This window comes from Rhincodon typus, chromosome 20 (assembly GCF_021869965.1).
Source record: "Rhincodon typus isolate 14 chromosome 20, sRhiTyp1.1, whole genome shotgun sequence".
NCBI lineage: Eukaryota > Metazoa > Chordata > Chondrichthyes > Orectolobiformes > Rhincodontidae > Rhincodon > Rhincodon typus.
In genome coordinates, this window is record NC_063351.1 from 31,340,218 (window position 1) to 31,356,475 (window position 16,258).

The following is a 16,258-nucleotide window of genomic DNA, read 5'->3' on the forward strand; positions in this document are numbered from 1 at the left end:
CTCCCCACTTGCCTGCATGAGTGCAGCACCAAAAACACTCAAGAAACTTCACACTATCCAGGACAAAGTAGCCAGATTGGCACCACACCCACAAACATTTTTTCTCTCCACCGCCGACATTCAACAAGATCTGTTGCAGAAATTCACCAAGGGTCCTTTGACTGCATCTTCCAAACCCATGACTGCCACCATCTAGAAGGACAACAGCAACAAATGCACTGGAACATCACCAACCTACATGTTCCACTCCAAACTACTCACCTCCTGACTTGGGAATATATTGCCATTCCTTCAGTCTTGCTGAAACAAAATTCTAGAACTTCCTAATGGTGTTGAGGGTTAACCTACACCAAATGGACTGCAGTGGTTCAAGGCAGCACACCATTTTTTCAAGGGCAACTAGGAATGGTCAATAGATGCTGGCCCAGCCAGCAATGCCCCCTTCTAGTGAATTAATATGAAAAAAGATTAACAATCTGCAATGGTTTATTCCAAACCTACTCCAAAAGGAATCTGGCAAACGTTATAGAAGATGCATATTTTACTTGGGTTTACTTCCAAGTCTGCAAAATCATCCAGTAAAATTGAACAATTTGAATTGTAACTACTTAGCTACTCGATTCAGCTCAACAAACCAGGGGAAAATTCTTTGATCATTGTCTTTATATCTGGAATGAAATGAAATTTTGATACTAAATAAAAGTCCTTCATCACCATACAGGCTTAATTTCTCATGCAAGATCTGTTATCCAATCAAATGTTGCCATATAATTTAGATCAAAACTAATGAAGTTCAGCCCCAGTCTAGAAGGAATACCACAAACCCATATGAAAGCAGAAGACGATTTATTGTTTTTGACAATCTAGATCACCATAATTAGATTGTTTCACAAACATTGAGAATCCAAAGGAATTCTTTGGGTTATAAAAAAGAAATGCTTGTGAAGACTGTTGTTTTACCAAAGCAGGTCAAGTATAAACTAAATCTGAAATAAAGTTAAAACTTTCAAGCTAAGGAAAATAGATCCTGTAAATCATCACAAATTCTGCTGTCAAAAGCACAGGCAAAAGGAACTGTTACAAAATCTTCTTCTCTTCTTCTGTTGGCTTTTCTGTGGCCGTGTCATACAAACATTTTTCCACACATCTTCTTGGGAACCAACCTCGTTCATGCTCTCCGACTTAAACAAAAATAAAAAGACAATAGAATTAAAAGTCAAAGCTCAAATAGAAAATAGTGCAGATCCTACCTTTATTTATTATAATCATTTTTGATTACTCCCTCCATCTCCAGGATATTTAAAACTCTTTTTTCCCCAGCACTTAAAATCAGGGGAACCTCAAAAAAAGTGGGTCCTGGAGACTGGTGTTCTTCCTCACTTGCGTGATTTTCTCTAGTGGGTGGAGAAGGGCAAGTTTTAGCAGCTCTTGTTGTAACTTTAGGGTTGGAATTTTAGGGTTGAAGTCTAAAAGGCTTTTTTTTTTTCTCTTCATTTTTTTTGTGGGATGTGGGCATTGCTGGCTGCCCAGTATTTTTTGCCCATTCCTTGTTGTCCTTGAGAAGATGGTGGTGAGCTGCCTTTTTGAACTGCTGCTGTCCTCCTGCTGTGGGTTGACCCACAATGCTATTAGGAAGGGAATTCCAGGATTTTGACCCAGTGACAGCGAAGGAAGGCAATATATTTCCAAGTCAGAATGGTCAGTGACTTGGAGGGGAACTTGGAGGTGGTGGTGTTCCCATATGTCTGATGCCCTTGTCCTCCTAGATGGAAGTAGTCATGGGTTTGAAAGGTGCTGTCTGAGGATCTTTGGTGAATTTCTGCAGTGCATCTTGTAGATAGTACACACTGCTGTTACTGAGTGTCGGTGGTGGAGGGAGTGAATGTTTGTGGAGCACCATGAATAGATAAACTGAGAGAATATCTTTCCAAAAGCAATATGCACCACTTTCATTCTACAACCACAAATGTAATAATTACAATTCTTATAAGGAGCTGCAGAGAGACATACTTCAATGTCTAGTCTGCAAACCAGTACTCTGTCAGTACTGAACTGATATGTCAGATTAGATTTCAAAGCTACTTTTTGAATTGCATGCAAGACTGCTACCACTGAACTAGGCTGGCAATTGCAATTGTATCATTTATGGTCTTGACAGCTTTTAAAACTATAATTACTAAGCATGAATATTTAAACAGAACTTGAAGAAGTTTCATGTCAAAACACTATCTCACACTTCTTCCAACAGGGTTTGGTATAAGCAGGCACTTTCTAACAGACATTAATGCAAGGTTTGTTCATCATGAGCACTTTTTGTGTATTTTGCTGCAGGTGAAGATTTTAATATTGTGCATTCCAAACTCCCTTTCTATTCCCACTGATAACCAACAACCTAAGTTACATGTTCTATGTTTCTATACTGCCAAAACCTGGTAATATTTTTCCCATGCCATGGTGTGAATCCACTTCAATCTAATATTTCTTGGGCTGTTTCCTGTGCATCAGCTAAGGGTAATGTCCAATTGACCAAAAACCTCTCAATAGTTTCACAGGATCAGAACAATAATTGGAAATCCATTGGATTTTGTGTATCCAAGTTTGAGAATTAATTTTTGTTACGAGCTGGAGGTCCTTGAAGCTCACTCATGATGCTTTATTTCTTGGAACAGGTGATACAAGGGTCTGGATTTGGGAACTGTTGAGCTGACATCCCAGCACTTAGAACAAGCAGGGAGTAAAGGATGCGTGAAAAGCATATTAATTTTCTGAGAAAGCTCTCATACAGATGACTTTAAAAATATATATTATACGCAGGCAAGCAGAGGCTTCCCCAAAATGCAAAAAAATTTTTAGTTGCGCATATTCACCCATTCAGGAAGTTTACATAAAAATACAGTCTATTAAAATGTTTTCTAGTGAATGCAAAGTGTAGCTTTATAAGATAAATTCACTTTTGGATAAGCTTATAACATTTTGTTTTAACACTTTTCAACCAGTTGTCTGATTTTTATTTTAACAAAATTCAAAATCATAGAAATCATAGAAACTCTACAGTGTGGAAACAGGCCATTCAGCCCAACAAGTCCACACCATCCCTCTGAAGAACATCCCATCCAGACCCATTCCCCCACCCCTGCATTTCCCTCGTCTAACCCACCTAACCTAAACATCCCTGGGCACTATGGGCAATTTAGCATGGCCAATCCACCTAGCCTGCACATCTTTGGACTGTGGGAGGAAACCGGAGTACCCAGAGGAAACCCATGCAGACACAGGGAGAACGTGCAAACTCCACACAGACAGTCGCCCGAGCTGTGAGGCAGCAGTGCTAACCACCGAGCCACCGTGCCGCCCATATTGTACAACTTTAGATTTGGACTTTAATTAGTTAATACTTATCCACTTGAAACAAAAGAATCCTAATAAAGTTGAAAACAACACGTTTTACAAAACAGAAATTTAAACCTTTATGGTTACTTTTTAAGATATATAGCTTACGTATTTGTTAGGGAAAAGAATAACGATAACATTGAGGAAAGAGAATCCTGAAGACAGAATGAGCTAAGGGAACCAAATTGTCAACAGCTGATTAAAAACCACAAGAAAAGAACTGCAGATGCCATAAATCAGAAACAAAAACAGAAATTGCTGCAAAAGCTCAGCATGTCTAGCAGCATGGAGAGAAATCAGAGTTAATGTTTTGGGTCAAGTGACTCTTCCTCAATTCTGAGGAAGAGTCAGTAGACCCGAAATGTTAATTCTGATTTCTCTCCACAGATGCTACTGGACTTGCTAAGCTTTTCCAGCAATTTCAGTTTTTGCTGTCAACAGCTGATGATCCCTGGGTTAATGAGCAACTGTCTTGGTAATTCTTTCAGCCAGCAAAAAAATGTTCAAAAATATACAAGTTTTTCACCAATCAATTTAAAAATGGTGATAATGTGAGATTCCCTTTGGTGATTTATCTAAACACACAGGCAAACAGTCTCCTTAAATGGAATAAAATCAAAATACAGTGGATGCTAGAAATCTGAAACAAACGCAGAGAATGCTGGAGAAACTCAGCAAGTTTATCAGCTTCTGTGAACAGAGAAACATAGCTAATGTTTCAAGTCCAGTGTGACTCTTCAGCACTTGTCTGTACCTAAGATATTCTCGGTGTTTGCTCCTTTAATTGGTGAAATAGCCTTTGTTTTGTTTTTTTAAATAAATTCTGATCAAAAATGCAATTACATTGTCAATTTAAATAAATAGGAGGAAATAGTATAAGCAGGCAGTTCCTAAAAGATATTAATGCAAGTTTTGTTTATTTACCGTGGGCGTTTTTCGTCTTCAAGTTCTTGTTGCCATACATCCAATGCCTGAACGGAAACAATGAAAAGATTCTGTTGTATATATGAAAATGTTATGTCTTACAGAAGTTTTATGTACAAGTAAAAACTCCAGTTAATATCCTAGTTTTTGCTACTTAAATATTTACCCTGCTCACATTGTTTTAGATACCTCATTTTTGATTCGCTTGTTTTAAGGATACTGCTGCTATTAATCCATTCCATACATTGTCTGTGTAAACTATATTAAACTCATTTTGTTCTCATATCTTATTTAAAGCCTAGTTTTGCGCACATATTTTGCTTCACGCTCCTGCGTCAATTACACGTCAAGATTTGTAGAAGGAGACCATCACAGCACTATGGATGCCAAGAATGGCCTTAAGACAGAATTGATATGGATGTAGTAATGGATTAGGAAGTGAAATGGTACAACAGTCAGTATGCACTGCAGGTCACATAATGGTGGGGATAAAAGGAGTTTGGCAATTATTGCAGAAAAATGCCAGGATAGAAAAGTTCTAAACTGTGTGATTTTCATTACCCAAGAAAAATAAAAACAAAGTAACTTAAAAAAGGAGACAGAAAAAAATGTTGATTCTATAGGAATGTGAGGAGAAAAAGATTAGTAAAGACAAATCTAGTCCTACACAATAAGGAACGGGGAAGTTATAATGGGGAACAAAGAGATGGCAGACCAATTAAATACAAACTATCTTCATAAAGGAGAACACAAATAATGTCCCAAAAATGTTGAGGAATACAGGTTCTAGTGAGAGAGCGGAACTGAAGGAAATCACTATTAGTATGGAAATGGTATTGGGAAAATTGATAGGATTAAAGGTCAATAAATTCCCAAAGCCCGATAATCTACCTCCCACAGGAGTTTGGAAATGGCCCCAGAAAGAGGACAGTCATCTTTCAAGATTCTACAGACTGTGGATACGTTCCAATGGACTGGAGGGTAGCTAATGTAACCCCATTATTTAACAAAGGATGGACAGAGAAATCAGTTGGCCTGACATTAATAGTGGGGAAAATGCTAGAGACTGTAATAAGAGATTTAATAATTGAGCACCTAGAAAACAGAGACAGGATTGGACATAGTCAGCCTGGATTTATTAAAGGAAAATCGTGTTTGACAAATCAATTGGAACCTTTTTTTTCTGCGGATGTAACTAGCAGAGTTGATAAGGTAAGCCAGTGCATGTGGTTTTTTGGAACTTTGAGAATACTTTCAATAAGGTCCCATGTAGGAGATTAACATGTAAAATTAAAACTCATAGTTATGGAGGTAATGTAGGTAGAGAACTGGAAACAAAGAATAGGAATCAATGGGAGAGATTGAGGGAACTGCCGATGCTGGAGAATCTGAGATAACAAGGTGTAGAGCTGGATGAACACAGCAGGTCAAGCAGCAAAGCTGATGCTTCGGGTCTGGACCCTTCTTCAGAAAAAAATGAAGGTCCAGACCTGAAACGTCAGCTTTCCTGCTCCTCTGATGCTGCTTGGCCTGTTGTGTTCATCCAGCTCTACAACTTGTTATCTCTGTAGGAATCAATGGGTCTTTTTCTGATTGGCAGGTGGGGTAACACAGGGATCAGTTACTGGACTCTAGCTATTCATATAGTCTATATTAAGGATTTAGATGAGGGAACAAAATGTAATATGTCCAAGTTTGCAGAAGACTCAAAGCTGAGTGGGAGTGGGAGATGTGGGGAGGATGTAGAGATGGTTCAGTATGGTTTGAACAAGTTGAGTGAATCGACAAATACATGTCAAATTGAGTATAATGTGGATAAATATGAGATTATCCACTTTGACATCTGGGAGTCCTTGTACACCAGTCGCTGAAAGTGAAAATGCAGGTGTGACAGGCAGTGAAGGAGGCAAATGGTGTGTTGGCCTTCATTGCAAGAGGATTCGCATACAGGAGCAAAGATGTCTGTTGCTATTGTACAGTGCCTGGTGAGACCAAACCTGGAGTAGCGTGCGCAGTTTTGGTCTCCTTACCGGAGGAAATTCTGGCTGTGGAGCAAGTGAAACAATGATTTACCAGACTGATTCCTGGAATGGTTGGACTGACATGTGAACAGAGACTGGATTCATTAGGACTTTATTCACTGAAACTTAGAAGGAAAAAGAGGGGCATCTCTTAGAAACCTACATTGTTTGAACTGGTCTAGACAGGCTAAATGCAGAAAGGATGTTCCAAATGACCAGGGAGTCCAGAACGAGGGGTCAAAGTCTACAGATATGGGGCCATTTAGAACTGAAACGAAGTGAAATTTCTTCACCCAAATAGTGGTGACCTTGTGGAATTCATCACCACAGAAAACAGCTGAAACCCAAAACACTGAATGTTTTAAGAGGTTAGATGTAGTTTTTAGGGCTAAAGAGATCAAAGGGTATGGTTAGAAAGCAGAAACATGATTATATCAAATGGTGGGGCAGGCGTGAAAGGCTGAATGGCCCACTCCTGCTCCAATTTTCCAAGTTCCTGTGTTTGATTATTTTGAAGTAAAGTATCTAGTACATCTCATTTTGATTTGAAGTGAATCTGAAAAAAGGTCAGCAGATTAAAAAAAGGAATTAGGATTTTTATAAGCATATACTTATATATATAATATATAAGCATATATATCTTTTTGTAAGTTTAATTTCAGTAAAGCGTTTGATAAGGTTCCGCATGGTAGGCTACTGCAGAAAATACGGAGGCATGGGATTGAGGGTGATTTAGCGGTTTGGATCAGAAATTGGCGAGCTGTAAGAAGACAAAGGGTGGTGGTTGATGGGACATGTTCATCCTGGAGTTCAGTTACTAGTGGTGTACCTCAAGGATCTGTTTTGGGGCCACTGCTGTTTGTCATTTTTATAAATGACCTGGATGAGGGCTTAGAAGGTTAGTAAATTTGCGGATGACACCAAAGTTGGTGGAGTTGTGGATAGTGCGGAAGGATGTTGCAGGTTACAGAGGGACATAGATAAGCTGCAGAGCTGGGCTGAGAGGTGGCAAATGGAGTTTAATGCGGAAAAGTGTGAGGTGATTCACTTTGGAAGGAGTAACAGGAGTACAGAGTACTGGGCTAATGGTAAGATTCTTGGTAGTGTGGATGAGCAGAAAGATCTCGGTGTCCATGTGCATAGATCACTGAAAGTTGCCACCCAGGTTGATAGCGTTGTTAAGAAGGCGTACAGTACGTTAGGTTTTATTGGTAGAGGGATTGAGTTTCGGAGCCATGAGGTCATGTTGCAGCTGTACAAAACTCTGGTGCGGCCACACTTGGAGTATTGCGTACAGTTCTGGTCACCGCATTATAGGAAGGATGTGGAAGCATTGGAAAGGGTGCAGAGGAGATTTACCAGGATGTTGCCTGGTATGGAGGGAAGGTCTTATGAGGAAAGGCTGAGGATCTTGAGGTTGTTTTCGTTAGAGAGAAGAAGGTTAAGAGGTGACTTGATACAGACATACAAGATGATCAGAGGATTAGATAGGGTGGACAGTGGGAGCCTTTTTCCTCGGATGGTGATGGCTAGCGCGAGGGGACATAGCTTTAAACTGAGGGGTGATAGATATAGGACAGATGTCAGAGGTAGGTTCTTTACTCAGAGAGTAGTAAGGGCGTGGAATGCCCTGCCTGCAAAAATAGTAGACTCGCCAACTTTAAGGGCATTTAAATGGTCATTGGATAACCATATGGATGATAATGGAATAGTTTAGGTTAGATGGGCTTCAGATTGGTTTCACAGGTCGGCGCAACATCGAGGGCCGAAGGGCCTGTACTGCGCTGTAATGTTCTATGTTCTAATGATCAGCTTCATTAAACAGGTCTCAGAATTAAATGAGGAGGTTTCCCTCAAGTCATAAACAATATCCATCAGATGTTTCAGAAGACCAAATGTTGCGTAAAGTTGAAATAAGTGTTCTCATCAACAACGGCTTGCTATATGTTTCATGAGAATAATCAATTTTCATTCAACTTACGGGAGACCCCTCGTAACTAAAATCAATTCTCCTTTCCTCAGTTGCATTCTGGGTTCTTCAGTATAAGGTGTGCAGAAAAATGCTTTGTATCCTTTTGTGATTGGACAGCAGGCTCCACTGTAGTCTTCAATCACTCTATACTGGACCTGTCCATACAAAATATACATATGGCAAACCATAAAAAACTCAAGCACCAAATTTTCATAGGAGTAGGTAACCAGATTTATGACAGCCTCATAGCACAGAATCTGGACATATTCATCAAGTTAAAGATCATGATTCTTTCAAACATTTATGTACCTAGAGATCTGGTGAGTTAATATTGTTGCATACAATACTGCAGGTTCTCAAGTCAGTCATTCCCATAAATTACTCCAAACATGTCAGGTGTTGGTATACTCGCACTGCCCGATATCCACTTGCATGATTAATTAACACTAATATTTTACAAAAGTGCCCATTTCTGGTCTAAACCATGTCTTTTGCTGATGTTTCTTTGAATCTCTTGAGGATAAACCAAGAAAATACCTAGCTTTAGGAGGCAAGATATAATTATTAAGCTGCATAATTTCACAAGGAAGCTAACATAGAGTAAGTTCTGAATTAAGTGTATCTGTCAATCAGCATTATCATATGGCCAGACCAGTAATCCACAGACAGTGATAACATTTTGGGGACCCGGGTTCAAATCCTGCCATAGCAAATGATGGAATTTGACTTCAATAAAAATCTGGACTAAGAGTCTAACGATAACCATGAAACCATGGTCAATTGTCAGAAAAGGCCATCTGGTTCACTAATTCTGTTTAGGGAAGGAAACTGCTGTCCTTATCTGGTTTGGCCTGGCTTACATCTGATTCCAAACCCAGAGCAATGTGGTCAACTCTTAACTGCCTTCTGAAATGACCTAACAAGCAACTCAGTCGTATCAAATATTAGATAGACTCAAAAAAGAAATGAAACCAGACAAACCACCTGACACCGACCTAGGTACAAGAAATGACAATGGCATAATTGGCCTTGTTAACCCTGGAAAGTCCTCCTTCCTATCATGTGGGGGGCAAGTGCCAAATTGTGAGATCTATCTCACAGCCTGTCACAGTCATACCCAAAGAATCATATTTTACAGACAATATCTCAGACAACACATCACCCATGCCTGGATATTTCCTGTCCCATGAGCCTGTCAGGCCCAGCAGAGGTGGTGGTACAGTCAGGAGGGAATCGCCTTGGGAATCCTCACCATTAACTCCGGACACCGTGATGTACCATGGCACCAGGTCAAACATAGGTGAGGAAACCTCCTGTCAATTACCACATACCGTCCACCCTCAGTTATCAAATCAGTGCTCTTCCACGTTGAGTAACACTTAAAAGCACTGAAGTGACAAGGGTGTAGGATGTACTCTTGGTGGGAGATTTCAATGTCCATCAATAATGGTGGCTCGGCAGCAGCACCACTGATGGAGCTGATCAAGTCCAAAAGATCATTGCTGCTAGACAGGTGGTGAGGGAACCAACATACTTGGCCTCATCCTTACAAAACTGCCTGCTGCAGGTGCAACTGTCTGTGACACTATCAGTAAGGCTGACCACCACTGTGGAGTCCAAAGTCTTGTATTCACATTGAGAATACTTTACATCATGTTGTGTGGCACTACCATTGTGCTAAATGGAACAGACTCCAAACAGATCTAGCTACTCAAGACTGAACATTCCTGAGGCACTGTGGGCCTTTAGCAACAGTGGAATTGTACTCCAACACAATCTGCAACATCGTGGTCAGGCAAATTGCCAACTCTACCATAAACATCAAGACAGGGGATCAATCCTAGTTCAATGAAGGGTGCAGGAGGACAAGTGGGGAGTATCATCAGACTTTCTTAAAAATGAGGTGTGAACCTGGTGGATCTATAAAACAGGACTACTTGTGCACCAAGCAGCATAAGCAGCAAGTGACAGACAAAACTATGCAATCCCATAACCAACAGATTGATTTAAACTCTACATTCCTGCCATATCCAGTCATGAATGATGGCAGATAATTAAAGAACTCACTGAAGGAGGAGGCTCCATAAATATCCCCATGCTCCAAAAATGGTGGAGGTCAGCACATCAGTGCAGAAGGTGAGGCTGAAGCATTCAGAAAATTCATCAGCCAGAAGTGTTGAGTGCATGATCCATCTTGGCCTCCTCCACAGATCCACCAGCATCACAGATGCCAGTCTTCAGCCAATTCAATTGACTCCATGTAATATCAAGAAATATACATATGGCAAACTATAAAAAAATGGTTGGAGCCATTGGATACTGCATTTGAGCCAAGTACTGGACCCTATCCAGGGTTGGCTGAAAATTAGTAGGTAACATTTGCACCACACAGATGTCAGACAATGACTATTTCCATTAAGAGACAATATAACTATTGCCCCTTGACATTCAATGACATTACCATCACTGAATCCCCTATTATTAACATCCTGTGGATAACCATAGACTAGCCATATAAATATCGTGGCTACCCAGCAGGCCAGAGGCAAGTTTCTGACCTTCTGACTGCCCAAAGCCTTTCCACCATCTACAAGATACAAGTCAGGAGTGTGATGGAATATATCAACTTGCATGGAAGCATGCAGCTCCAACAGCACTCAAAAATCTTGACACAAGACAAAGCAGCTGGCTTAATGGCACCACATACACTTCTTCCACCATCAACACACATTGGCAGCAGAATGCACCAACTACAAGGTGCACTGTAGAAATTAATCAAAGCTCGTTGGACAGCACCTTCCAAGTCCATGGCCACTTCCATGTAGAAGGACTCGTGGGAAAAACACCATCTGCAAGGTCCCCAACTCATATCACCTTTCTTTCATTGTCATTGAATAATAATTGCAGCACTCCCTTCCTCACAGCATCATGGGTCTATGTACAGCACATGAACAGCAGTGGTTCAAAAAGGCAGCTCGCAGCCATCTTCTCAAGGGTAACCACTGATGGTAAATAAGTGCTGGCTCAGCTAGTAATTTTCACATCCCATGAATGAATAAAAAATATTAAAAATGCACTTTTGACCAATAATTAAAATAATGAAAACACACTGCATCCCCTCATCAGTGGGTTATCATGTTGGATTTAAATATGATAATTCCTAACTGCTATCCAAGAATCCATAGCAATGAAATCTTGTAAGCTATGTTGGGCCAAGAACCTCCCAACACGAGAGTATCTATCTGAAGGCTGATTTTAAATAAACAGCATCTCTTTGTTCTTGATATGCCAGATTTTTACTACAAGCTGAGGGCTATCACCTGCTCCTGTACTTCGACAATTATCTGAGAATCTGAGTAAAACAAATCAGTCTTTCATTTAGATATTAATTCTAAAGATAGTTTTACCTTCAATGGTTTCTCACTGCCTTGGGCTTGGAGTTACAGAAGCAATGATTTGAGTTTTTGTTAACTTGACTTTGGGTTGCCTGCAAGTGGGGATTTCAAAAGCTTACGGGTTCTTTCTATTTACAGATTATTGTTGTTCTAACAGACTTACTACATACTTCATGAGAATGATCAATTTTTAAATAGTCAACCGGAGTAGTTTTGTTATTTCAAAAAGGTATTTCCTGCAGTAGTAGCAAAACACTGTCTTTTAATTATTCATTTTTTATTCTTTTCAGAATTCATAAGTTTCAATGTGTCTTTTTAAACAATAATCTGCATAAAGCCAAAATAGTGAGTCTATTTTAAAGTGTTGGATTAAACTAAATGTTCCATGCAAAAAGGTATTTGTAAATCATTTGCAGCATATTAAATATTATGCAAACATGTGAAGTGACTAAGACAAGTTCCTGATTCTTTGTTATGACTCACTGCAAACACAATTGATTTCAGAATTCATTATTCTCATATCAAGAAATTACTTTACACAAGCCACATCTAAATACTGCCATCTGGTGCAAGCCTGCAGGCACTACATTACTTACACTTCTCACTCTTTTATCAGCTTTCTGTTTCAGCTGCTCTATCTGTAAATAGATAGAAGTATTTAACATATATTTTCATTTAAAATTGAACAAATTTCAGTCATAGTCACAAGAGAAATTACACAAAGTAATCTGATCGGGGTTTCAGATGATATCGAGTGAGAGCAAAACTTAAAACATTTCCTGTCAGCCAAATCTCAAGGGACTCGATTCATTATTGATCCTTCCTGAATTCATTTAAAATATTAAAAGGATAAAATATTTCAAGGCGAGATCATAAATCTGCAGTTAATTATAGTAAAAACAGAACGTTTTGCACAGCATCACTAATACTTTCAGTCTACAATTTGATACTAGAGTATGAAACAGTTGTAAAAGTGTTATGGACAGTTATCAAATGGAGCTCTGGTGTTCTCTCAGAGAGCGAGGAAGAAATAATAAAAGACAATTTCATTGAAGTCACTTTCCTGTACCTCCCAATGGCTGGCTGAAGAGGAGCATAAGTTGTGGCTTGAAAACAGGCCACCCCTGTGATCAATGTTGAAATGGCATGATTGAAGAAGAAATGTAAACTAAATATTGAAGTTAGACAATACAATCTGAATTGTTTTGATATTACTATGAAGGGACTTGAATTTATAGCATTCTTTCATGTCTTCAGAACATTGCGAAGCTCTTCATGGCCAAGACTTACTGAGGCAATTATAGTCACAATTGTTTCCCATGTAGGTACAGCAACGAAATAGGAGAAGCATGGTCTCACAAAGAGCAGAGACAAGTCAGCAGTTAATGTTTTATTGAGGAACGAACATTGGCCAAGACACTGGGAGAATACCGTGCTTCTATTTTGGCAAATTGCCTTTGGATATTTAGATCCAATTCAATAAAGGATTTATCAGCTAATGTGTTTAGTCTTCTAGTTGGGTCTGGCAGAGATGCCAGAGATCAAATGGAACAAAAGATCAGGTGATGGTTACATAGGCGTTAAAGGATAACTGGTTCAGAAAGGGTCTTGTGGCACAGTGGTGGTGACCTTACCTCTGAGCCAGCAGACCTAGGTTCAAGACCTACCTGCTCCAGAGGTGTACAATAATATCTCTGAATAGGTTGATTAGGGGAACAAAACATTGGGTTCGACAGGATCTTGTGGTGCAGTGGTAGTGTTACTACACCTGAGCCAGGAGGCCTGGGTTCAAGTTCCACTTGCTCTGGAGATGTGCAATAATATCTCTGAATTGGTTGATTAGAAAGTAAAATAATTGGGTGAAATGGGGCCCCTGTGGTACTGTGGTTCCTCTCTCTGGGACAGGAGGCCTGGGTTCAGGTTCCACTTGCCCTAAAGGTGTGTCATAACATCTCTGAACAAGTTGATTAGAAAATATAATAATTGGGTGAGAACTGAGCATATATGAGGAACATGTAATCCAAGTGTTAGAGTTTTGTGATGAGCAACTTGAAATAAAACTCTGGGCAAATGAACTGCGGGTATTGTGGCTCAGTTTGCAGATGACACAAAAATAGGTGGAGTGACAGCTGGTGCTGAGGAGGTGCAGAGGATGCAGAGGCACTTGGACAGGCTTGGAGAGTGGGCAAAGAAGTGGCAGATGGAATACAATGTGAGAAAGTGAGAGGTTATGCACTTTAATACAAAGTATAGAGGTATAGACTATTTTCTAATGGGGAAAAGCTTCAGAAATCTGAAGTGAACAAGGGTCCCACATCAGGATTCTCTTAACGTTAACACGCAGGTTCATTTGGTAGTTAAGAAGGCAAATGCAGTGCTAGCATTCATTTCAGAAGGGCTAGAAAACAACAACAGAGATGTACTGCTGAGGTTGTACCACGGTCTGGTCAGAATACAGTTGGAACATGGTGTGCAGCTTTAGGCCGCGTATCTAAGGAACAACGTTTTGGTCTTGGAGCATATTCAGAGAAAGTTTACAAGGATGATCCCAGGGATGAAGGGCTTGTTGTATGGGGAGCAGATGAGGAATCTGGTCTGTACTTGAAGAAGTTAAGAAGGATGGTGGGGGGGAATGGGGTGATGTCATTAAAGCTTACGTAATACTGAGAGGCCAGAATAGAGTGTAGATGGAGAAGACGTTTCCACAAGTAGGAGAGACTATGACCCGGGGGGCACAGCCTCAGAGTGAAGGGACAACTCTTCCGAACTGAGATAAGGAGGAATTTCTTCAGCTAGAGGGAAGTGAATCTGTGAAACTCATTGTCACAGAAGGCTATGAGGTCCAATCATTTAATGTACTTAAGACAGAGATAGTTAGGTTCTTAATTAGTAAGGGGATCAAAAGGTTAAGGGGAGAAAGCAGGAGAATGGAGTTGAGAAACAAATCCAATAACATACAAATGATGAATGGTGGAGCAGACTTGATGGGCAGAATGGCCCAACTCTATTCCTACATCTTACCGTCTGCCTAGAAAGATATATGCCTAAACTCTGTCAAACCAACCTTTCAACAGTGGCAATTAACAAATGTGAAAGACAACACTTTAAGTTATACATCACTCCCTCAGTGTCACAATGGTGTCTCAGTGTAGATTATACTCCCAAGTCCTGGAATTGGTCTTGAACTCAGGAGGAAAGAACATTAGAAATTGGACCAAACAAATTAACAACATTTTAATATCAAAAAGAATTAAAAATCACACCGAAGCAGATCATAGAATAATCAGTGCAATCTGACCTTGCCAGGGAATTCAGAAGGAAACACATGGCTCAATGAAATTTTAAAGAAAAAAATTAACAGCAAAATGATTTTTGAGAAGATATACATTGTATATTTTTATTTGCTTCTGAATATTTCACATGCTCTAAATAACTTATGTACAACATAATAAGGGAATTTTAAAAATTAACCGTCAATGAGTACTGATGGCTGCCTTCACGAACAGGCCAGAAAATTCCATCCGTCTCGGGAAGTCCAGACCATGTGAACACCTGTCTGAAGTTTTTCCACTTGCTTCCAAGGTCATATGGGAAGATGAATTCTTCACCTGTTTGATAATACTGGATCCTGTCTTTGGCCTGTGACATGGAGACAGATGTACTATTAAATTTGGAAAATATGTTATTGTGTTGAATGAATATGGTAATCTGCAAAACAAATTACAGATAAGTAAAACAGGGTACGTAAAAACATTGCATCACTGCCTCACACATATGCTATCACCTCCAATGATATAACTACTTTCAAAACTTGCCCGAGTTGCACGTAGGATTTGAAAGTTTTATTTCCAGAGCAGGCTGTGCAGGTTTAACTGAAGTGAATTCACCCAAAGTGCCTCAATAGATCTTTACCATATGCCAGAATGTAAAGCAAAACAAAAAACTGCAAATGCTGGAGATTGGAAAAAAAAGAACCAGAAATTACTGGATAAACTCAGGAGGTCTGGCAGCATCTACGGAGAGAAAACAAAGTTAATGTTTCGACTTCAGTGACACTGCTTCAGAACATTCTGTAGAATTACTGCCCTATCAATTAACTCTTGATCATCAGAGTAATGAAAGGGGTAAATGATAGTGTTATCAAGCAGCAAATGCTCAGTGATAAACTGCTTACTGACACTCAAATTAAGCTCTGCCAGGGACACTCAGTTCCTGACATAACAAGGTGTAGAGCTGGATGAACACAGCAGGCCAAGCAACATCATAGGAGCAGGAAGGCTGACGTTTCGGGCCTAGACCCTTCCGACCACATTATAGCTTGGTCTAAACATGAGCAAAACAGTGGAACTCTAGAGGAGGAGGAAAGCATGACTGCCCTGGATATCAAGGCATTTGATAGAGTATGGAGGCCTAGCAAAAATAGAGTGAATGGGAATCCGAGGGAAAACTCTCCACTGGTTGAAGTCAAGAGACAACAAAGTGCAGGGCTGGATGAACACAGCAGGTCAGGCAGCATCATAGGAGCAGAGAGGCTGACGTTTCGGGCCTAGACCCTT

General features: G+C 39.9%; 1 protein-coding gene across 1 annotated transcript in view; it reads right to left on the reverse strand.

The window, feature by feature from the left end:
* Nucleotides 1–829: 829 nt before the first annotated feature.
* zdhhc6 (zinc finger DHHC-type palmitoyltransferase 6) overlaps nucleotides 830–16,258 on the reverse strand; it is a 38,062-nt gene continuing 22,633 nt past the window's right edge. Inside the window, exons 7-11 of the mRNA XM_048608725.1 lie at nucleotides 15,174–15,341; nucleotides 12,299–12,340; nucleotides 8,317–8,462; nucleotides 4,315–4,361; nucleotides 830–1,181 (exon numbers count right to left, since the gene is read on the reverse strand). Of these exons, the coding sequence (XP_048464682.1) occupies nucleotides 1,078–1,181; nucleotides 4,315–4,361; nucleotides 8,317–8,462; nucleotides 12,299–12,340; nucleotides 15,174–15,341 (507 nt within the window). The 3' untranslated portion in view covers nucleotides 830–1,077. The remainder of the gene's footprint in view (nucleotides 1,182–4,314; nucleotides 4,362–8,316; nucleotides 8,463–12,298; nucleotides 12,341–15,173; nucleotides 15,342–16,258) is intronic.